The 23,130-nt window shown below is 59.2% G+C and overlaps 1 protein-coding gene across 4 annotated transcripts in view; it reads right to left on the bottom strand.

Annotated features, from left to right (window-relative positions):
• NFATC1 (nuclear factor of activated T cells 1) overlaps positions 1-23,130 on the bottom strand; it is a 101,138-nt gene that overhangs the window by 54,972 nt on the left and 23,036 nt on the right. For all 4 annotated transcript variants that reach the window (XM_068563004.1, XM_068563006.1, XM_068563007.1 and 1 more), the window contains exons 3-5: positions 15,446-15,605; positions 3,056-3,258; positions 991-1,163 (exon numbers count right to left, since the gene is read on the bottom strand). In XM_068563004.1, the coding sequence (XP_068419105.1) occupies positions 991-1,163; positions 3,056-3,258; positions 15,446-15,605 (536 nt within the window). The remainder of the gene's footprint in view (positions 1-990; positions 1,164-3,055; positions 3,259-15,445; positions 15,606-23,130) is intronic.

Below are 23,130 nucleotides of genomic sequence, written 5' to 3'. Positions count from 1 at the left end.
CATCTGTGGCAGACGCCACAGCCTGGGGATGGACTTCTAGAGACTGGACGTGAGGGTCCACAGGAGCGGGGGGCAGGGGTGGGAAGGAGGCGAAGACCACGCGGCGGAGAAGGGGCTGCGGCGGGAGGGTGCCCCGTCGCCGAGGTCTGGCCGACGCTCAGGTCAGAGGCCAAGGAACCAAACCAGGACGTTCCCACCGAGATGGGTGGGCGGCTGAGCCGCGAGGTCGGGGGTGTCCTGAGACAGCCCACACCGGTGGGGAGGGGCGGTGCTTCAGAGATGAGAGGAGGAGGAGGGCGGGTGGAAAGGCTCTCGCTGGGGCAGTGGCCAGTGGAGGGTCTGGTCCCCCCCGGGTCCGGATGCCGGGTCGGGGGCGGGCACTGGGGGGTTTCCGTACGGAGCTGAACCGGTCGCCCGACTTGCTAACAAAAACGAGCAGAGTCACTGCAAGGGGACGCTGACCCCAGGCCTCGGCTGTCCCAGCCCCCGGAGGAGCTGAGTGGTCAGGAGCGTCCAAGCCTGAAGCATCTCACCACCTGGGCCTGTCCCCGCACACCGAGGGCAGTGAACCCAGCGCCACCGGGGACAGAGGCCTGAGTTACGGGCAGGCTTGCAAACTTAGGTCCCTTCAATCCAACAGATTTCAAGGCCAAAATGCCACTTTCTCAAGTTCCCTGAAACGTGCGGGGATTGAACCAAATTTGGTCACCGCAAACATCTCGGTACTTCGGGACAAACTTCCTTTCCCTCTCACGGCCTCCTGCAGGTGCCGGCAGTCGGCGGCAGCCCTCACACCACGCGCGCACAGGAGCTGCGGGCGCCCTGGCCAGGGTGCAGGTGTGTCCATGACTGCGCGGGAAGGCGCGGGTGTTGGGTGGGAGGAGCACGGCTCAGAGGCTGCGCGCACAAGAACCAAGGCGCTACTGGCAAGGAAGCCTGCGGCAGGGGCTGGTGCCGCTCGGCCTGGAGGCAGGGAGGGGCGGCACTCACAGCACTCGATGGGGTTGGAGGCGACCTGCAGCGACAGCGTCCGGCCGTTGGGCTGCGGGACGTGGACGCGGAAGACCAGCCTCACCCGCGTGTTCTTCCTCCCGATGTCCGTCTCCCCCTTGCGGAGCTCGATGTCAGAGTTTCTGAGCTTCAGGATCCCGGCGCAGTCGATGCTGCCGGAAACAAGAGTCTACGCTCGGCCCCAGACCCCTGCCCCATCCCGGGCGACCATTCACTGAAGGGTCTTTGCGGCCCTGCCCAGGGGCCGGGGCGGCCAGACACCCACCCGTCAAGTGGGCTGGGGCCGAGGCAGCGGGAGACGAGCCAGCCCCGGCCTCAGGCGCCCGGGGCCCAAGCAGGCAGAGCTGCCACACGCTCAGGGCTCCAGAAGCCCCAGCCCCACTGCCCTGGGCTCACGTGGACGCCCCGGAGCAGGACGCGGCGTCCAAAGAAGGCTCCCCCGGCGGCTCCGAAAACCTCCTTCCACTTAAGATTCTGGCAGCGTCCCCCTTAATTCAGGATCCTGAGTCTTCTAGGGCCTCATATGATTTCACTTAATTTCATTTAACTTAACAGTTCCATTCAACACCAGACTCCAGCAGAACAATCCAGGCGTCATTCATCAGATGGAAACCAGCCCTTTCCCTCTGTCAGAAGCTAAGGAAATGAGGCCGCATGATGCCTCTAGGTCAGGACCACAGCCCAGCCCAGAGCAGCAGCAGGGAAGCCCTGGCCCTGGAGCCCGGGCCAGTCCCGGTCCCGTGGTGTCTACACCGTCTCTGGGTTGGATGGTATTTTGGTAAATGCAGCCACGGAAAGAACAGCTGCCGCTGAAGGAACCAGCAGTTCTCTCAAACCATCTGCCCTGGTCCGAGGGAACTGTGATTACAGCTCTTGAAGCAAACCCAAGGATTTAGAATGAATTCCCCCAAATCCATGAAAAGCCAACATGGACAGAAGGCCTTCCCTTTCTTTTTTTTTTTTTTTTTTTTTGTTGCGAGCACGGGCTCTAGGCACGTGGGCTTCAGTAGTTGCAGTGCGTGGGCTCAGTAGTTGTGGCTCACGGGCTCAGTAGTTGTGGCTCACGGGCTTAGTTGCTCCGCGGCATGTGGGATCTTCCCGTACCAGGGCTTGAACCCGTGTCCCCTGCATTGGCAGGCAGATTCTTAACCGCTGCGCCACCAGGGAAGTCCCTCCCTTTGTTTTTGACTTAGAGGGTTTATGAGTTACAAATAACTTATCAAAATCCCACACAAAGCTCTACACGATGTGGCTTCCGCACCCTCTCCCTCACCCGCCACAGCCCTGGGCTCCTTGCTACCCCACGGACGCCCCAAACTCACTCCTGCCTTGGGGCCTTTGCACTTGCTGCCTTCCTGCAGGGTCAGCTCTCGGCTTCCGTGCCGCCCCCCACAGACACTCGCCCCCAAACTCTCCAACAGGCCCCCCGTGCTAATGAATTCCTGCCTTACGTCCCCCGCCCCAGAGGCCCCCAGGAGAAGGTAAGTCTTGTGGGACAACCGTGTCCCCTCTCTCTGCTGCATTCACAGCTCAGGAGTGAAATGCACATAGTAGTCACTCAGTTCAGGAAGCCACAGGCCCTACTTGGACACGAGAAGATTACCCTGCAGCTTGTTAACCAATTCACCTCTAAACTACTGAGTCAGATCTGACCTGCACATTCCAGCTGGTCACATCGGAGATGCAGAAACCCTCAGTGAAAATACGGCCCAGACATACTGGTCTCTTTAACGTTTCAATGTTTGCCTTTTAACCATTGCTCTAACTTCCACAGAGCATTCACAGAAATAAATGGGTGCCACGTTCACACATGGAGGAAGTACTGACAGCTGTGAACTGAGATACTTAGTTTAAGTGGCAACATGCACAGGGGCTAAAACCCTAGGAAGAAACAAATCCGTTGTCATATATATTTGTAAAGTTTACCGAGGTGTTAAGCCCAGGGCACCCAGGGCCCCTGAGCTGTGGAAATGTGGGGAGAGATGCAGGCGTGCAAGCGCCCCCCTGAGCCCCCGCCCACCGAGCCCCCGAGGCCGCGGCTTACATCGCACGCATGTTGTTCTCCGGCAGCAGCGGGATTTCCAGGACCTTGGTGTTGGAGAGGATGGCCTCGTGGCTGGTGGTGGAGACGGTCTTGCCCGTGATCCGGTGCACCTGGTAGAAGGCGTGGGGCCTCAGCAGCCGGTCGTCCGCTGTCCCGATGAACAGTTGCAGGGTGAGCGGCTCGCTCTCCATGTAGCCGTGCAGCTGGGGAGAGAGGGGGACAGGCCTGTGAGCGCCACGCCGACGCCCAGACCCACCGTGCTCCCCGCGCAGAGGCTGGTGCAGAGGGGAGCGTGCGCGGGCCGAGGCTGGTCTCCCCGCCCCTCCTGCACCTCGTGCCCCAAAGTCTGGGGCCTCTGCTCCGCAGTCGGTTCTGAACACTTGGCTGCCCACGCTGGGACACACGCACACAGACGTGCAGTGCACACCTGCACGCGTGTACCTGCATCCCAGGAGCACACGTGCCCCGTGCCCGGGGCAGCGACGGGGACCCGCAGGAGGGGCAGATGGGAAGCAGAGCCGGTCCCTCCGGGCCACCGCCTCCTCCTCAGGCCACCCCTCTGCCCACGCGCGGGCGACACAGCAGCTCGTGGGGCCCCACCCGAAGCTGGGCCCGTGCCAAGCCCTCCGCACAAACCTCCCCTGATGAACTCAGACACTCGCCCAAGAGGACGCCATCCACTTTCCCCTGCTCAGTCCAGTCCGAAGCAGCAAACAGGATGCTTGCAAACAAGACACCAACGGCATCGGCCCTTTTTCGCCTGGCTTGGCAGGCGGTGGCTGCGTGCTGCCCTGGTGCCCGTTGCAGGCGCCCCTGGCCCGGCTGCGGGGAGCCCCAGGTCGTGGCCCGTCTGCCACCAGCATCAGACCCACCACGGGGGGTGGCGGGGGCTGAGCGTGGCCGTTCCGATCGTGTGGGCCGGCCAGCTGGGCGCATGGTCTTGAAGACACTGTGTGTGGGCACGAAACCCAGTGAGACTCGGGCCCCAGAACCGGAACGAGGCCATCGTGCACGAGGAGCCCACGGGAGAGCGCTGCTCCCGCATTTCAGGACGTACACTGGCCGCCGCTGGGCCGACCACCATGGGCGCAGGTCAGAGCCCTCCTCGTGCCCCTCCACCTCCAGCCGCTGCCTCCCTCAGGGTGAGTCCTCTTCAGAACTGAACTTGACTCGCCTTTTCCGTCCAGGTCACAGCTGACTGTGCTCAAGAGGCAAATCCTGAAGCAAGCAGGCAGCTTCCACAGGACCCCTGGGGCTCAGCCCCTCCTCCTGCAGAGGCAGGCGACCTGCGTCCAGCCAGAGCCCCCAAGGGTCCCGATGCAGGACCCCCGCGGGAGGGGCAGCCCCACGAGCGGAAAGGCTCAGTCAGCACAGCTGTGCGGCTTCTCGCGTCGTGGTCACGTTCTCCCTGGACTAATTTTAGCCGCTCTGACAACAGGCAGCAACTGTAACACAGTCTGATGGGCCAAACTAGTGCCGTCCCCGAGAGCGCTGTCACTGCTTCCACAGCAGCAGAGACCCTGGAACGGCAGTGCCAACGAGGCCACCTGCAGGCCCCGGACCCGCCTGCTCCCCCGCGGGATTCTCAGGGGGTCGGAAGCCCCTCCCGGCCCTGCGGCCGAGCGGAAGCCACGGAAGAACCAGCCCCACAGTGGGGCTGTGGTCGGGGCCATGCGCCCCGTGAGCCCCGTCCGGGCTCCGTCTCTGCCCTGTGGGAAGGCGCCCTGATGGTCACTTCACAGCCCACAGGGAAGAAGCTCAGACTGGACGACCAAGACCTTCCAAGCCGCACTGGCTCAGGACACGGAGGGGGCCGGGGCACAGCGCAACGGGCCAGGCTGCCAGGTGACCGAGGGAGCACAAGAGGGGCATGCGTCAGTGGCCCGAAGAAACGGGAAACCTCCGGTCCGGCTGCAGCTGACCGCGGTGACCGAGATCCTGCTTCCGTCTCTACGGGTCATTTTTCCAAGTTGGGATGTTAGAATGGAGGCTGACGCTCCGTCCAGACGAATAAGTCGGCGTTTCACTGGAAGGTCCACTGCTGGGCGCTGAGCGCTTTCTCTGGCCTGGGTGTCCCGCCCTCTGTCTTCCTTGCGGAGAACTCACTATATGCTGCCCTGGCTGGTTCTCCATTTCTTTCTACGACATCCAGATAGCAGCGTCCGCCCCGTCCCCCCCCACTGCGGCCTCCCCAAGCTCTCCTCCGTCCCCGCGTTTGGGAACAAATGTCTCTTCAACCCAGAGAAGCGAGCGCCTGCTGTTTCCAGTGTGGCTCAAGTCAGCAGCGAACCGTTCATCGAGGCCGCGCTGACCAAGACCCAGCACTGCGCCGACTTCACTTAAGTATGAGGTGAAGCCATGTGTAAATCTTCAGAGCTCAGAAGACAGTCCCAAACAATGACAGGCCGTTCACGGGAGACTCACAGGCACTCAGCAAGCAGGGTGCCAGGGCCCGCGCGCCACCCACTTGGGGCCCCCGGGAAGGATGTGCCTGGGCGCCAGGCCACTGGTGGCGCCTTATTAGGGCGGGGCCCCCGCAGGGTCAGCGGCTCCTTCCACCCCGCCCCGTCTCCCGGCCAACGGGGTCTGCGTGGTGTCGCAGCTGTGGGCAGGAGACAGCAGGCCATGAGCCAGGACTGGCCACTGCTGGACCGCAGCCCCCGATGAATGAATTTACAGCTACAGGTGAACGTCCAGCAGCGCTGAGGCCCCCACACGAGCTCACCACGGGTGTCCGGTGTCTGTGGGCATCTCCGGAGCATTCTGTAGCACCCGATTAATATTTAACAGCCCATGTTTGTCGCAGGCTGTGGAGTGGCTCCCAGGGGTTCTGAATGTCACCCTTGAGATTTTCTAGAGACGAGGAGGAGCTCCATGTAGGACAGGTGTGCACGGACGCACACGCAGCACACACCGACACACATGCACATTCACACTCAGACACACGCGCGCACACACACACACACACACACACGCTCTCCAGACTTGCTCTGGAGTTCTGTAGCTGGTTGGGAAGATCTTATTTCCTGGCTGGCAGCAGGAGTTTCATGCGTCAGGCTCCCTATTTTTATCGTTTTCATCTGTGACGTGGTTCCAAGCACCCATGGATGTGCTCATATTCAAAGTGGTTCTTTCCTATTAAAATAATCGAGCTTTCATCATCCTGACCCACAGGTGTCTGGCCCATATGGACCAGATGAGTGTCTGATGGGCATGTGCACAGAGGAGGGGAGTCGGTCTCAGGCCTGCGGCTGAACCCGAGTGGCCGTGGCGAGCAGAGAACTGGCGGAAGCATCAAGTTTACCGAGAGACCCACCCGTCCACTCGCTGTCGTCCTAGCCTGCTGTGCCTCCCTCAAGGCCAGTGCAGAGCCGTTCCTGCTCTAAGGCCGTCACACAGAGAACCCGCCAGGAGCCACCCAGCTCCCGATGCTCATTTCAAGGTGGGTCCTGCTAACATGGCTTAATTCTGCAGAAACAAGACACCGCTCCTGTTTGAACTGAAGAGCTTGGTTCCTGTGTGGATACGTGAGCATCTCTACACACACAGAGTTCAGTTGTGGGGGAACCAGGACCAGCTTGCCGGGTCCACCCAACTTTTCCCTGCTGGGGAGCGTGAGTCCAGTCTTTTGACAATTTAACGAACCTCCTAAGAAACCTGTACTCTGTGCTGGACTTGACCTACATTTTTAAAACAGGAAATGTAAAAATAAAATCAGAGACTGATGAAGAAACAAATTTTGCCTCTTAGTATTCCATTTTGTGACATTTAATACAAGAATATGTAAATGAGTCTTTGGCTAAGACTGTCTCTTGTGTGGCCAAGGCGTATATTCCTCCCAGCCCCCAGGCTGGCACATGGCCTGGCCGGGGTCAGACGATTTGAAAATGACAACTTCAAATCCCACGGGACTCACACTGGGGCCCTGCTCTGACGGCACGTAGGATGCAGCGGACTGTGGGAATAACTTTGCCTTTTTAAAAACATGCCATTTCAGTGAAAATGGGAATATTTAAGGTTTAACCCAGAAGGTAAACATCTATTATTTAAAACATGAAGTTCATTTTAAGAGAAGTAATTTAAATACTTCACATGTTCCACTGCATGGGTTTTCTGCCCCTGGCACGTTCTACTATCTGTCAAAATAATATTTATAAAATTACCTGTCATAACAATGACCTCTCTTTGCTTCAACCTAAACTAAACAAAATGTGCTATTCCATTTTCAAGGTGTAAGGCCTGCTGAGTTTCCTACACATAAAAATGTTTGCTTTTAGCTGCTATGCTCACCTCGCTCTTGCACGGCAGGATGACGGGCGGAGGGAATGACTGAGGCCAAATTTACTCGGTGCTGAAATTCCCACAGCGCAAGCCCACAGTGGCAGGAGCGTCGTACAAAGGACCAGTTAATTGAGGGAAATTACTTTCCACTAAGTTTCGAGATGGTACAAACATACACCGAGCAAGAGATCCTTGTGCACAGCGCAGCAGGCAATTTAAAGGGAAATCATGCATTTAACCCAGATGTAAAATTTGCATCTTTACACAATACCCAAAGGAACTCTGCAGGAAGGAAAAAATCCAGCTCACAAGCTGGTTCCACTTTTTTCAACCCCAATTTTCCCAGTACTGGATTAACTTAAGAGACTGCGTCATGTGAGCTTTCGGTCTCCAAAACCACAGGAGAGCTTTCCCCACAGGGCGCCCCCTGCCCCCCACGGCCCGGGAGGGAGGACAGGCCCAGGGCATGCGGTCAGCTCACAGCAGACCAGACCTCAGGCGGGCAGGGCCAAGGCTGTGCTCCCGAGCCCTCCTTCCCCGGGATGGCCTCTCTGAACTCACTGGAAACACTGCACGACGGACGGGGGCAGTGGCCACCCCCCAGGCTTATGGGGCGGGCAGAGGGCCTGGCCCTTGGTGTTTATCACCAGCGCCCAAAGGGTAGCCTCAGGCAGGGCCCAGACGAGGGCTGACAGAGGCGCTGTGCGGGCCGAGGGCACTGTCTGTCAAACACCCACACGTCCACGCGACGGTCACTGGCCTGCTGTCGGGCCAGCCCTGCCCGGGCACCTGCTGCTGCTGAGGGGACGGCCACCACGGCCAGCCACGGCACCATCATGAGTCCCGCTGGGCAGGGCCCGGCCCACAGCAGGGCCGAGCTGGCCACCTGTGCTGACCAGAGCCCAGTGTTCCGTGGACCCGTGGAAGAGAAGGAGACTGGAAGCCTGGCTCGGCGAGACGGCGCCACCCCACCCTCGAGTGTGCAGGCGGGGTGCTCGCGGCTCCCCAGCTGCGTGCTGGGCAGGGGCAGCGCTCAGGGAGCCAGCACCCCCCCCCAATCCAGAGCACCCCCCAGAGACAGAGCCGTCTGCAACGCACAGCAGGAGAAGGGGTGGCCAGGAGGACCTGGACACGGGGTCGCTGCTCGAAGCCATCCACCTGCCAACCGGGCGCAGACACTGGGCCCCAGAGCTCGGGCCGGCGCGGCCTCCGTGCCTCTCGTCCTCTTCCTGCCCACGGAGGGCAGGCTGCGCAGCGGGCGCACCTCCCTACGTCCCCGTGCTGGGCGGTGCCCCAGGAGGACGACGCCCGGAAGGCCCTCCCTGCGGAGAGCTTGGCCCGAAGACGAAGGACAGGGCTCTGCACGGGGCAGCAGGCTGGGGGCTGCCAGCGGGAGGGAGACCCGGCCCCGAGGCAAACGGAGCGGGGATCTCCCACCGGGCCACCCCCCAGCCGAGGGTACTGGGCATCCGTGACTCAGCCGCCCGTGGTGTGGCCCCCAGGAGACCATGGAGCCCCGGTCAGAGGGGAGGGCCGGCCAGGGCCACAGATTTCCCTATTTTGTCATTTTTATCAAAGACGGTGGTTTCTCACCATTATCTCCGTTACACCGTCTGGCACCCACCCCCCTCCCACCTGCACCGCGTGTGAGTGTTCTGACAGCTGCAATGGGGCCGGAGTGCAGACGCATAGCTCTGAACTGAAACGGTCCGGCACACGGCTCTGTCCTCAAAAGACACCAGGAAAACCTCCTGGGATAATGCAGAAACCACAGCAGAATTATGGACAATCATCAGAGGTTCTGTGCCCGACGCGACTTTTATTCTAAAATTTCCGCAGCCTGGAACACAGAAGCCAAAGCTTTTGAATTAGAAGACTTTTGGAGGCTGACGATATTGTTTATTGCTCTGAAAAGGTTTCCACTGCTGAGCTACTCGCGGACTTTATCCCCCAGTGACTGTATCGGCTGCAGGAAAACTTGAACTGCGCTGTCCTCAGTTCTGCTGGCCAATGAAACTCTAAAACAGGTGTTTAAAAACCAATGTGCCGTACCTGAGACCGAGTGTCTGTGCCGTGTGTCAGCAGACAGCAACAAAATCCCAGCTATCTTTCCTATTATTATTACTGGCAACTTCACTGCATTCTCGTGCTGACACGGTGCGACTCCACTGAACACCCTTACCAAGACCACGCAGGCACAGGCACCTCTTTGCTTTGGGAGGAACATAAATGGCAACACACCCCCCCCCCCGCCCACCGCCGCTCGGTGCCCTGAGCTTCCGCAGAGCCCACTGTGTCGCGGGAACAATGGCAGCAGCTCCCGCGACACAGGTGTGTCTACAAAGAGTGAGACTGTCCAGGCCTGTGTGTGCGGCCGGCCCAGAAGGAAACGGCCACCTGCCCAGATGCTGCTGGAAGAGCAGAGGGCAGCTGCCGCATAAAAGATTAATCCGCCCCACGGGCAGGTCAGCGGCGTTTGGCTGCCAGACGACCGGGGTCCGGGCTAGGGCCAGACCTGCGTCCGAGCGCTGTCTCAGCTCCCGGGGTGGTGGGTGGGGTCTGGGCTGGAGCAGGGCTGCTGCTATCGGGCAGTTCTGGCCCTCAGCTCCTCCCTGGGCCCAAGGAATTTCTTCCACTAGCATCGGTTTCTCTGGCTTTTGTGAAAACCTTGGCTTCCAGGTTAACGATCCCGTCTCAATCCGGTTTCCACAAGAAAAAATGGAGCGAAGCTTTGGGTAAAACAGAGCATGCCGTGGACACCAGATAAAAGCAAGCACTGCTGTTTGTCCGCAGTATTCAGACACCCCCAGGAAGCCTGTTTCTTGAAATGCTGATGCTTCTGGACCCAGGGGTGCGGGGTGCTACAGGAAATGCAAAGTGATAACAGCCGACTGGCTGATTGTTAACGATCTGGAAAGAATGACTGGTTCCTGGTGTGTTCCTTCCTCGGTGTCAGCTCAAACGTCGTACATAATAGAAAAATACCTGTCCTGGTCTATGGGGGCAAACCTGAGCCTCAAAGCCGACCACCCTAAAGAGAGGCCCCTGCACCACGCAGGGCACGAGGCCGGGTCCGGGATCCTGCCTTGGGCCAGCCCGGCCTCCCGGTCCCCACTGCCTGGGCCAGGGTGGTCCCCGCATCCCCCCGCCAGCCACCCGGCCGGACAGGGGTTACACTGGTCACTCATAACTGACAGGAACACAAATTACAAACCTAAAGTGCTGTTTAGGAATTGACAGGCCTCCACCGAGTCTCACGTTTCTGCAACCTATTAATTATTCACACAGGCCTGGCCTCCTGTGTGACGGGCTAGATGCTATCGAGCAGGTTATTTTGGTAACTGGGTAAACAGAACTTCATCCTTTGACCCCTGGGTCAGAGATCGTGACGACCCCCAGCTCACTCCCCCAGCCCCCACGGGGAGGCAGGAACCGGGGACCTTCCCGGAAGAGACCTCTGTTCTCGGGACGGGGAGCAGGCATCAGGGATGCAGCGCAGCGGGCAGGGGGGAGGGACGGCCAGGCCTGGACAACAGCCCAGGAGGGTAGAAGGGAGACGGGGACACAGCAGGAAAGAAGAGCGAAGTGGACAGAATCGGCCTCCTGGAGCTGCAGTTTTCTCTTCGGAGGGAGAGGGAACACGGGGACCCAGGGACCCCTCTGGGGACGCGTACCCTGAGTTATCAGCAAGGACACTGGAAAGGCAAACTCCACGCAGCCCGACGACGCCCTCCGCTCTCCCTCCCCAGGGAGAAGGTGGGGGAATCTCCCCCCTCAGCCCAGACCCACTGACGGCAACGGCAGGGAACCAGCTGCGGCTGCCGTCCGGGCGCTGAGCGCAGACGCGGGGCGGGGTGTGAGCAGGACGGGCTGGGAGGCTGGACGGAAGGGAGGGCCCCCAGACGCACCCAGAACACCTGGCCCCCGGGGTGGAGGGGCCGCCGCACCCAGAGACCCTCGCCCACGAGCAGACTAACGGGCCGAGGAGGCCGGAAGGGGCCCAGCAGTCATCCCGCCGGACAGTCGGTGTGAGCCCTGCAGCTCAGGAGACACAGAACAACGGTGTGAAGCACCAGCTCTGATTGCTCCGGGTCGATCTGTCCTGCTGGCACCACCGGAAAAGGCCTTTGCATCTCCGTCGGAAGCTCCCGGGGCTCCTGCATCTTAAACCAGCGGCCCATGGATTTACACACACACCCGGGGCGCTGGTGGCAGAAGGTCTGGTCCGAGGACACGAGGGGCCCTGGGCGCTGGGAGCCAGGACACCCCACCCTGCCCCCAGCTGGACGCCTCCCACCCAGGAGGATTCTACGTGTGTCTGAATCCTTTGGCAGTAGGGGAAAAGGCACGATTTTAAAGTTCAGGGAAACCCACACTCCCTTCCTCCCTGGTCCCATCATTACAAAGTCAGCAAAGGCCAGCGCAGACCCCGGGGCCCCTGGCGCTCGCTGTGGCCACATCACACGCACACCCGCCGCTGGAGCCGGGGACCTCATGGAGGACGGCCGCACCCACCCAGCTCCAGCCCGCAGGGGAGGGGAGCCAGCACCCGACAGGGCCGTCACAGCAGCCTCGGGGGCCCAGACGCACCCGCCGGGCACACCCGCCAGGGCCGTCAAGGACTCTGGAGAGTCTGGGTGGTGGACAGTCTGGAACGCTCACTCCCGGCACCAGCCCCCGAAAGATGCTGGGCAAGCCCTGTACGCATCTGTGTCCCCAAATGAAAACGGGGGACAAGACCACGTGAATGCAAAGTCCTCTCCTATTCTGAAATTTCAGTCTGATTCTGCCTGGAGAGAAGGCTCTGCATTTCGTCGCGTCTCCTAGACTCAGAGGAGGGGGCCGCGGAGGTGGAGGCAGCTCCCGCTGCGTCTTGGATGCTCGGGAAATGCAGAAGTCCTCCCTGGGCCTGGCAGGGCCTCTGCGCTACACAAGGCCACTGCCCCCGACTTCACGACAAGCTTGGGCATGCAGAAGCAAGTCGATGAGCTGGCTGTCCTAGGAGGGCAGCAACAGCCCCTGGTGTGGTCCCCACGACCGCTGGCCTCCGCTGAGCTCCATGTGACAGCGGCTCCGAGGGACGGCCTGGATGCCCCGGAACCGACACCTGGCTTCCCTCTGACCAGCGACCGCAGAACGGCCAGTGGGAGCGGCTGTCTCCCCAACACGTGGATCGGCCTGCGGCCGAGGCTCCGAGAAGCCGCTGGTGTCGGAGGATGAGCTAAAATAGCTCACGGCGCAGAATAAAACTCTGTGGTTACTGGGCTTTCACGGCAACTGAGAGAGTTTTCTGTTTTCATCTGTTTTATAATTATGTGCAAATTCTATTTTTATCCAGCCTGTGCTCCACTAACTGAAAAAGAAAACAAACCCCAAAGCCCCTCTTTTTACCTGCTTACCTCACCTTGCACACACACTCCCTCTACTGCAGAGAGATCAGAGAACTCTCCAGTACTAACCTTCTTGCAGGAGGAATGCTGACAGAGGCTGACATTTCTGCTGGGCCTGGTTTCCTCTCGCGGTTCAGCTGTGTGGCAGGGGGAGGGGCCTTCATTCTGCTTAAACCCAGAAGCAGCCTCTCCCATCCTGCCATCACTGAACTCGAAATAATTTTGGAGGATTCACTCTTAAGATATTTTCAATGTGGTTTCAAGTTTCAGAATTCTTCCACAAGTCTCAATCCTCTCCATCTCGTCTACACTGAGAGACTACCACCACCCTGTGCCCAAGCCACCTGCCCGGTGGGCACGGGAGCGTGGCGCTGTGACCCTGAGGGGTGGGGGCTCCTTGTGCCCCCAGAAGAGGCGGGGCAAGCCCTCGTCCCCAGGACCACAGCCACCAGGCCAAGGACAGGGACGGCCCTCACTCAGGGCCTCAGTCCTGCGCTTCGCGTCTCACGACAGAAGTGTCCACGTGGCACGAGGCTCCCTGCCCTCCAGGACCAGCGCCCCGCGCCAATATAATTTACAAGAAACGGGGGCTTTTGGCCATTATTTCTCTGCTGCTTTATTTTCATTTCTCCTTATTGAACAGCCTATTTCCTCACCTTTGTAATGTCTTTTCCATTCAGCAGCAACGCACTTTCTTCCAGTGGAAACCGCAGCAGGAAGGGACTTAAACACCGTTTATGGACTTGGCTAAGCGCAGGCATTATCCGACCTGCCTCCGCCCGGGAGGGGCCCTGAAAGGGCCACCGGCCGCTGGGCGCTGCTGAGCCCGCTCTGCGTTTCCCAAGTCAAGCCGCCAACCAAGTGGGTATTAATGGGCGTCGAGCGCACAGCCTCCGATGTCGCCCTAACGTCACCCTGCAAACTCCAGGCCCTGACTGCCGCGTTGGCGGACCAGCACTTGTCTCTGCGCCCTCCTGCCCTCGCAAGCTTTATTTTTATTTATCTAAATGGAATCAAATACAAACACGGGGTGCCCTGCTGCTTCCCCTTCCGGCTTGCACCATTCCCTAAATGACAGGGTTGGGGAGCGGGTTGGACAGGCGGGGGCGTAGATAGACGGGGGAGAACCGTCTCCATCAACGCCGTACGGCTGCAGTTCCGGGACAAGAGGGCAAACTCACGTCCAAGGGGACGGTCACAGGTCACATCAGAGGGGTTTGCTGGGAGGCGTTGGGCTGACGAGGTGACACGTACGACCAAATGCTAACGCCTGCAGGACAGCCTGTCTGCGAGTTCACGTTTATCTCCCGGGCTGGAGGAGGGCGACAGGTTTGGGATGCCGGGCGCGGCCTGGACACCAGCTCTGAACACGCTGACTCTGACGCCAAGTACACCCATCTCCCCCGGGGTGTGTGAGGCTGGGGCGCGGTGCCCGGAGCCACACCGACAGAGCCCCGCCAGCTCCCCGCGAGGCCGGAGCAGCCCCTCCCCGATGCCGCCCCGGCCCCGACCCCCACGGCAGGTCCCCGCTCCTCGGGTTCCCACATGAGGAGCAGAGTGGCGGGTCCCAGCCGGCACTCCAGTGCCGGGGCTGGTGAGCAGACCCGGGGCCCCGTGGGGCGCGTGGGCCAGAGAATCGCATCTCTAAGGGACCCTGGGGAGGCTTACTTTGGGAACCACCGCCTCAAAGGGTCCAAGGCTTCAGAGAGGAAAGGATGGAGTCTTTAAAAGTAGCCTCTGAAAACCCCAAACCAGAGGCAGCAGCCGTGCAGACGGACTTCACTTTGGACAAATCTTAACGTGGCCCAAGGAGACCTTGGTCGAGGCTCTGTTGACGGCCGCGGGGAGACGCGCTACAAGGATGGTGGCCACGTGTGGGGAAGCAGCCCCAGGAGGTGGGCGGCCACGGCCAACGCAGGAGGGGAACAGTGGCCGCGGGCAGAGCAGGGCTGCACGCTCTTCCCATCTGCCCCCATCTGTGAGCTGGGGGATGGGGTTAATTCTGAGCAGAGTGCTGGGCAGAGGTGGGCTCCATTCCCCGCAGCCCCCAGCCCACGCTGCCCACTGGCCACCATCCAGGCAGCGAGATGGACCCTCAAGGTGGCCCAGGGCATCTTCTTGGACACACTGTCTCCACTTGGCTTCTCTTTTCTCTCTTTCCCATCTTTTCTGAGTCAAACATGACTGCTCAGGGACACATGGGGATAAAGGGGATTGTCCATCGGGACAAAGCAATAGCCAGGCTGTACCGAGGTCACCTCAGTTACCCACCAGGAAACACAAGCAAAAGCTACAGCCGTTCTGCCTCCTAGTTGAATAAAGACCTGCTGGCAACCCCATCCAGGGGAGTCCTCCCAACCCTGCCGGGCTGGTCACCCCCCCCCACAATCTTCAGAGTATCGCCTGCTCCCCCAAAGCAGTTCCACCAAAGAAGAACCTCAGGTGTAACGATTACAGCTGATCTATGAGCTCCAGAAGCAAGTATGGTAGAGCAGGTACTCTCATTGTACCATTATATGTATTGAGGAGAAAACTGGGACTTGACTGTGTATAAAATATTTAGCTAAACTGGTTGGGAGATGAGAATTTAAAAAAAAAAAAAAGACAGAAAATGAAAGGCGCTGTTAGCTGTTACCACAAAGTAGCCTTTGGACGAAACCAGCCCCAGCTGCTGCCCCCGCAGCAGGGACAGGACTTGGGGTCAGAGCAGAGTGGATACCTGCACACTCGGGTGTCCTCCGGCCAACGCCTTCACGGCCCCCCGGCTCCCCTCCGTCTCGTAATGAGCTCTGTGGTGGGACTTGGGCTGCACCTCGATCCTCAGCTCGTACGGTCCTGAGTGTGACGGCAGCTGCCAGTCGAGGGCAGGGAGAGACGGGCTGAAATGGAACACAGAGCGTTAAACATTCATGCCACGGCCTCCCGCAGACCACAGACCCACCTAAGACTCTGGGGCCCAGAGGGGCAGCACATCCTGCCAGGCTTGCATCTGAAATTCCCATCAATAAGGATAATGGCCTGACACAGCCAATGGCAACCCGGTTGTGATGGACGCCCAGAGCCTTGTCAGGTCTTCATGACAAGGTTCTTGAATAAGATGGAAACATTTTCCCACACGACCTTAAAATATTCTCCTTCCTTCACGACAGGCCTATAAATTATTTAACCTCCCTAATAGGACAGGTTCCAGAATTAAAGACCTTTTCAGAATCACGGTTCTATCAGCCCGGCCTGAGAACCGGGCCGCCTGGTCCCGATGCCCTCTGCCCCACGCGCTGGCTGCGGGCAGAAGTGAACCGTCGGGGATGCCGCCGGGCCCCTGATAAAAGGGCGGGTTTGCGGCAACCTCGCCCAGCCCCCTGCATCCTGTGATCCGTGCACAAAACCTGGGCAGCCGCCCACCCAGGGCACGGGTGAGCTGCAGCCAAAGAGCCACAGAAGCAAGGGAGCGGCCCTGGGGCCCAAGGCGGATTTGCAAGCCGGGTTTGTCACTTGGAGGCTGAAGAGGGGAGAGGGGAGTGAGCCGGGCCCTGCCTGAGGGGTCCACGAGGCCCACGGCAACCTCAGATCTCTGGGGCACTGACAGCCTCACTGTACAGACGGGAGACGGAGGCCACGTGCCACCTGAAACCAGGTGCACGTGAGGCCAAAGGTCCTGCTCTCCCTATAGAACGTGCTTCAGGGTCCTGCCCTGTAAAAAGACAAAAGGCGGACCCCAAAAAGCCACAGTCCGCAAGCAGAGGCCGCCAGGTCCTCACAGGAGCTGGGGCCCGGTCCACCCACTGCCTTCCTACAACGAGAGCCCAGTGGGGGGCGGTGGCTCTTGGTCCCCACGGTGACAGCCCCTCCCCCTCCCCTCTCGGATGCAGAACCTGACCCAACAGAGACGCTGCTCGTCAGACCTCAGAGGTGTCTGGAAGCCAACCCCGGGCCGGCCAGGAGGGGTGCAGGGCGGGAGCAGTGTGGGGACACCCTGCCCCCGCAGAGGTGGACGGGAGGCGCCCAGGTCTCGCTCTCCACACGTAGCCCCAAAGGTGCCTTCACTCCCGGAGTCTCCACCGTCCGGGCGCCACTGTCCCCTCGCCCTGCTCCGCCTGTCGCTGGTGTGTCCGTTTCCGCGCACGCAGCAGAGACACCGTGCGTGCTGGAGGCTCGTTTGGGACAGGTGGCTGGGAAGGGTGGGTTTTGTTTAGAGGCCCAGACACACGGACGCGGCGCTCGTGGCGTTTCAGCCTGGAAGGAGTCGGTCCACTGCTTCCCTGAGACGTCCCCCAGCTGCTCCGCCTCATCTCAGACTATGAATCAGGGGTGAGTTTTAAAACACAAAACAATAGATAGAATAAAGGTATTTTCTGAAAGGAGAAAAAGCCCAGAAATCAACTTGAATTGGAATCAAACATGTAATTTCTAAAAAACGTGCAAAATACTCCCGGAAAGGACAGTATATTTCGGGGCATTCGTGGTTTTCTAGTGACGGTAGAAACGGAATCATCTCGCCACGCACGTGCAGTTCCTGCTGAGTCAGCTTGGCGGGCGCCCTGTCTACCCTCGGGTTCTGCAGCCCCGCCCGCTGGGCTCCTCTGAGAGCACGCGTTGGTGCCGAGAGCCTGGCGGGACGCAGGCCGCGCACACCACATCCCACTATAAGTCTTCACTGGGTCCCAGGGACACCGCCAGCCCCGATGCCACCCGGGCGGACAGGCCTCCCAGTGGGCCTGAGCTCGACCTTCGAGCAGCAATCAAAGGCTCTAACGTGAGAAGAGGCTGCATCTGTGTCGATGCGGCGAGAAATTTAAAATCCTAACTGGAATCCGCCGCAGATACAGTGAAGTGGGCCTGTCCAACAGTCAGACGCCGGTGGAGGTGGGGCAGACCAGCGCCCCCCGGGGGCCTGGACCTCCATGCAGGCACGGAGGCCGCTTTGGAGTGTGTCCCTCAGCCCGTGTCCACCCTGCTGGGCCCTAAAATCACCGTCTGCACGGGAGGCCTTCCAACCCTGGGAAGCCCCTCCTCCAGACTCGACGTGTCAGATTCCAGGACCAACTTGCACTTGAAAACCCTCTATTCAACAGCCAACCTAAACCCAGATTTCTTCAGGAAGCGAGACTGCAGGCGGTGGGACTGCTCATTGCCCACACCCCGGGCCCCTGTCTGCTGTCTACATTTTGATTCCACGTCAACAAGATGCCCCCCGGCCCCCGGTTCTCACTAAGTACAGCCTCGGAAAACTCAAGACGATGTGACCACGAAGAATGGGACGGACACGTGTGTGCGCGGAGACTCCGAGATGCCCAGACAAGAGAAACGCCCAAGTCACGGGCTGAGCGCAGGAGCCCCCCGCCCCCCCCCCCCCCCAAAATGCCAGGTGGCTTCTGAGAAACGCTATACAGCAATCGAATGGGAGTCTTCCTGGTGGGCGAAGCTCTGTGATGCGTTTGGCAGTCTCCCGGGCTGTGCCGCTCAGAAGCACTTTCTTGACGTGGTTATCAGCGACACGTGCGGCCACACCGCCAGGACGAAGGACCAGCGAGCCACGGGCTTCGAGCGCGAGGTCGGCCCTCGGTAACTGGCATCTTAGAAGGACCAGCGAGCCACGGGCTTCGAGCGCGAGGTCGGCCCTCGGTAACTGGCATCTTACGGGAGCTGCTCCCCGACCCCCAGACAAACTGCCCAGCTCAGCACACCCCGCCCGGAGGGGACCACGTCTCCGTTTAGAATATCCAACGTACTAATCTGTTCTGTTATCTTATACATACTGTTGATCTAAGTGAAAAGACTGTCCTTTGCTGTAAATAGAAAAGAAACAAATGAAAAACAAAATAAAAGTTAGGTTCATCTGACTCCCAGGAAGTTAAAAAACGAGAGTGTGCGACGGAAAGAGAAGCAAAGGAAGGACGGAAAGTGCAAGCCCTCGCCGTCCGCGCGGGGCAAGCATCTTCTGAGCCGTTCTGCACTTGAACACGATAGAACAGATCTGGGGAAATAATTGGCTCCTGAATCACGGACAAAGCCAGCAACACAGTGTGCGCACAGTTTCAAGTTAGAATGGTCCACAAAATAAATATTGTAATAGAGACAATGAAAATTATTGTCTTGGGTTGGAAATTTTCAGCATGAATTTGGCAGCTCCACAAAAAATGTAAATGTATCTCTGATTCAGAGAAAAGGCCTAAGACTGGAAGGAATGTTCCAAGACGCAGCGGCCCCGGCTGCGAGGACGGTGATTCACGGCTGCGCTGTCCCAACCCAACCCCCTCACGGGCCCTGCAGCCGGAGCGTCATTCCTGGGGGTCACCAACGACCCGGAGAGGAGCCGCCACGGGGACCACATCGGGAGAATTCTCTCATGGCCTCAGCCCAGGGCTGCTGAATAACCTCAAACTCACCTCCATCTTAATTTGATTTTTTAAGAAGTCACACTCAATGCAGCCAAGACAACACACGGTTAAATTCGAATCTAAGATCCAGCTGATCTGCACAAACAGAAGCTATTTTACATTCTCTACACACACACACGTATGTATCTCATAATCAACCAGAGAAATTGCCTCCACAGCTGGGCATATATCTGTAAGTATTTTTACACAAAAGGGATGGATGTTAACAAAATAAAATATATACTGTGACATCCTGGCTTTTTTAATGTAAAGATCACATGTTGAGCATTTTAGCATATTGTTCAAAAATGGTTTGATCTCAGCACCACATCTTGTCCTGTAGATGACTGACGCTCTGTGGATGGACTTGTGGGTTGCTCCCAATCTGTTGCTCTTATCGATACCAGAGATGCGAACATCCAGCGTGAGATCCTGGTGGCCTTTCTGGTCATTTCCTCAGCACAGATCCACAGCCTCCGTCAAAGAGCGTGAACACTTGGGGCTCCTGACACCTCCCGGGGCTCAGGTCCCCTGCACGGCCTCGCCAACACAGGGGCCCGATGGCTTTAATCTCTGCCAAACCACACAGGGAACGGCACTCTGAGGCTGCATCTTCCTGTAACACTGCAACACGCGCCCATCACGTGGTAACAATAAACTGAAACACTCTGAACCCCCAGTGGTAACATCTCTGAAAGTCTCCAGGCCTCTCAAGTGTCCCCTGACCTCTTACACGCATTTGACTAACGGCAACGTGGGACTCCAGGCCCCCCACACCCCAACCCCTGCTCCTTCGGGGTCTCCAAAGGCCGCTCGGGGATGACGGTCACTGACTGTCCTTGATATCAGCTTGGCATTGCTGGGGACACTGGCTGAAGGGGACACAGATCTCTCTGCGAGTCTGGAATTCTTGCAAATAGAAGGTTTTTCTGAATGGCTGTTTTGCACTCGGTAGGTAAGCACCTGAATCACGTTCCTTTTGCTCCCGTTTAAAGAAGAGGCTGGAGGCCGTGTCTCACGCCCCCCCACCCCGAGGAGCGACGCTGGTGCCCCGGCGGCGCTGAGTGCCTGCGGTTTCCACCCGTTACCACTGGCACCATCACCCCGCCCCCCGGGCCGAGGGGTGGACCAGGCCCATGGCCTCCCCGAGCCACCAGGAGCCCCGCTGTGAGTGGCTGTTACGCAGCCTGGCTTGGCCTGGCCGGCCCTGGCCTCCAGGCTGGGGACGCCGGCTCGTGTGACACAAGGAAGGGAGTCACACGGCCTCCATCGGGGAGCCCGCCGGGGCCCCAGTCTGAATTCCCTGCTCTTGGAGCTGCTGCCACCATCCACTTCCCGCCGGAAAGCCTTTCGTGTCCTATCAAATCTCTGTGCTTCCTTCGTGCGGGAAAAGGGTGAAGGATCTTTTCTGACGCTTAGTTCACGGCCTGGAGCCTGGAGCCCACCTCCCCACGGGCATGCAGAGGCCCAGACGAACCTGACTTCTCTCAGCCCGTGTCTCCCACCCCCATCCAGGCCCTGCCCCAGCTGCCCGGGGCCCCTCCTCCCTGCCCGGCCACTGTGGTCGCCCGCTCGGGGCTTCCCTGGGTACCCGCGAGGCCAGGGCAGTCTTTCCAGCACACAAAGGATTTCACAGACAGCCTCCCGCACTTCAGCAAAAGCTGTGCCGCCCCGGAGCAGGTGTTTATGAGACTGCAGCTCTGACCTCGGCACCACCGACCGCCTGCACCCGTCTCGATACCAACCAAACCCACCCCTGAGCAGGACCCAGGGACACCAGCTGACCCGCCAGTCTCCGCGGGTGCAGCCTGACAGGGACATGTTTCTCCAGCACAGGAGACCCAGCTCGGAGCGCGGCTGACCGCGGGGACACAGACGGACGGAGGCCATTCGCACTGTTTCAAAACCAAGGTCATCGCAGGGCCCAGGGCTCCGGACAGCCTCACTCAGTCCCCACCGCGCCTCTGTGCTCCCGATGGCCAGCGGGGCGGGGCTCGGGCCGGACCTGCTCACCCCAGGCCTCTCCATTTAAACCACTTCATCGGCCACCGCTACCACCACGGAGACGCCAGAACCCGCCTCTGAGGGAACGGCACGCACCACTTCGCCAGAACTCGGAGCCAGATCCCAGCAAGGCCCCGATTCTGCACCAGTTCAAGGAAAAACCGCGAACACCAGGGACAGAGGAGTGTGCCAGGTGACCCGGACTGGGACCCGCCGAGCCCCCTACAGCTGCGTGCAGGGGGAAAACAGAGATTTCTGCACCTGAGCCGACCGCAAGGCCTGGAGCTGGAATCCGACCACCTCGGAGAAAGTAGGTCAGGGGAGTCTGGACACTTGCTCTGTGACACCAAGGGATTCTCTTAAATCACGTATCAGTGTCGGGTACGGTATCTACAGGTGTCATGATTTGTTTCTAAAACTGAGCCCCCATCTCTGAAAGACACGCTGAATGTCGATGGGTAAGACCTCATAAGGTCTGGGATTTACCGCAAAATAATGGGTGTGGGTGAGGAGGTGAGGCAAGCGGACCACAAGTCATCAGTCAGTTAGGTGTGGGCGTGGGGAGCCACGACTAGTCTCTGACTCGTGTACAAGTTTGGTTTTCTGTGATACAGAGTGAAAGAGCGAAGCTGAGAAACAGGCACTCAAGTTACCACGGTGATATTCCAGGGCCGGGGACTGTCAGGGATTCACTTTCCTTTTTGTTTACTGGCATTAAAAAGTATCCCACAGTGAAGGATATGAATTGTAAACCCCCCAAATCGTCTACTTTCTCACCCTCCTGTTCTTGCCCTGGAGAGCTTGGTGACTGTTCTGAGTCAGAGGCAGTGACTTCCCTAAACTGGCTGCACCCGAGCCTGGAGCCCTTCTGGAACCTTCTCCCTGAAAAAAGGCCTTGTCCACTCAACGTCAGAGAACCAACGTGCACCGGACGTCCCACCGCCAGGTGCCATGTACGAGAGTCTCAGCAAAGCCCCTGTGCTGGGAAGTTCTCCTTCCGTATAGACACCCGGGGAGGGTGGCTGCTCTTTTGTTCAGGTGGTTTGGGTAGAATCCTTTCAGTTCTGAATTTTCTGAGACCTAAGGCTCATATGGACTTACCACTTAGAAGAAAACTGTAAAGGCTTTCAGGACTCTTCTGTTTCTAAAAGAGCTGAAGCTACAAACTCTGAACTTGGCAGGACTGAAGTCCGCCCGAATGAGAGAGAGAACCAGAGCAGAAGGGGGAGGAGGACGTCACCCCAACTTTAAAGTAACACGTTTTCCCAGGGTCGGGAGCCCATGGCCGCCTAACTTACTTGCTTTGTTTTGTCTTTCTCCCTCTAATTTTAAAAAAGGTTATCAGCTCAGTTCTCGGCTATTTAATCAAGCAGGGTCTCCGGGCCCCCAAAGGCTCCCGTGGGCCAAGGCTTGGCCGGGACCACACACCTCGCCCCAAGGTCCACCCAGCTCCCCCTGGGGCCCCCGCCAGGCATGGGTGAGAAAGCTCCTCCCACGCCAGAAAGGTCGGCCTTCCTGGAGGGCGCCCTGGCGCTGCCGGCCTCTCCACTGATGACCCGCCAGAGGTTCGCGGGCTGTGGGTGGCATCCTCACCCACCCGCCCACCCTCCCAGGGAACAGCCCTGGGGGAGGGGCTGGCTGTGATCCAGGAAAGGCCAAAGTCCTTCGGGGCTGGCCTTGCATGTCTGATGGGTCTGGGAGGGATGGGAGCGGGGGGCGGGCCTCAGACAGAAACTCAGGCCCGGGGGTCTCGGGTGGTCACCCCCAGCTGTTGGGACCGACTTCCTCTGCACTGTCACTCAGATAGCGCTGAGGGGACTCGGGGACAGGGCTGGCCACGAGGAGGACGGTGGCCTGGAGGAGGTGCCCTGACCACTCCCGGAGGCTGGAAAAGTGCTTTTACGGAGACGTTGGCGGGTGAACAGGGGGCCGAGGGACGGAGCCGGGCAGTAAAATGCAAGGAGGCCAGTGAGGTGAGAGGAGAGAGCCCTGCATCGGCCTGCCCACCTTCGGGGTGCTGTAG

Source organism: Eschrichtius robustus, chromosome 14, assembly GCF_028021215.1.
Source record: "Eschrichtius robustus isolate mEscRob2 chromosome 14, mEscRob2.pri, whole genome shotgun sequence".
NCBI classification, from domain to species: Eukaryota; Metazoa; Chordata; class Mammalia; order Artiodactyla; family Eschrichtiidae; genus Eschrichtius; species Eschrichtius robustus.
Note: the sequence above shows the minus strand (reverse complement) of the source record. Positions and strands in the feature narration are given on the sequence as shown.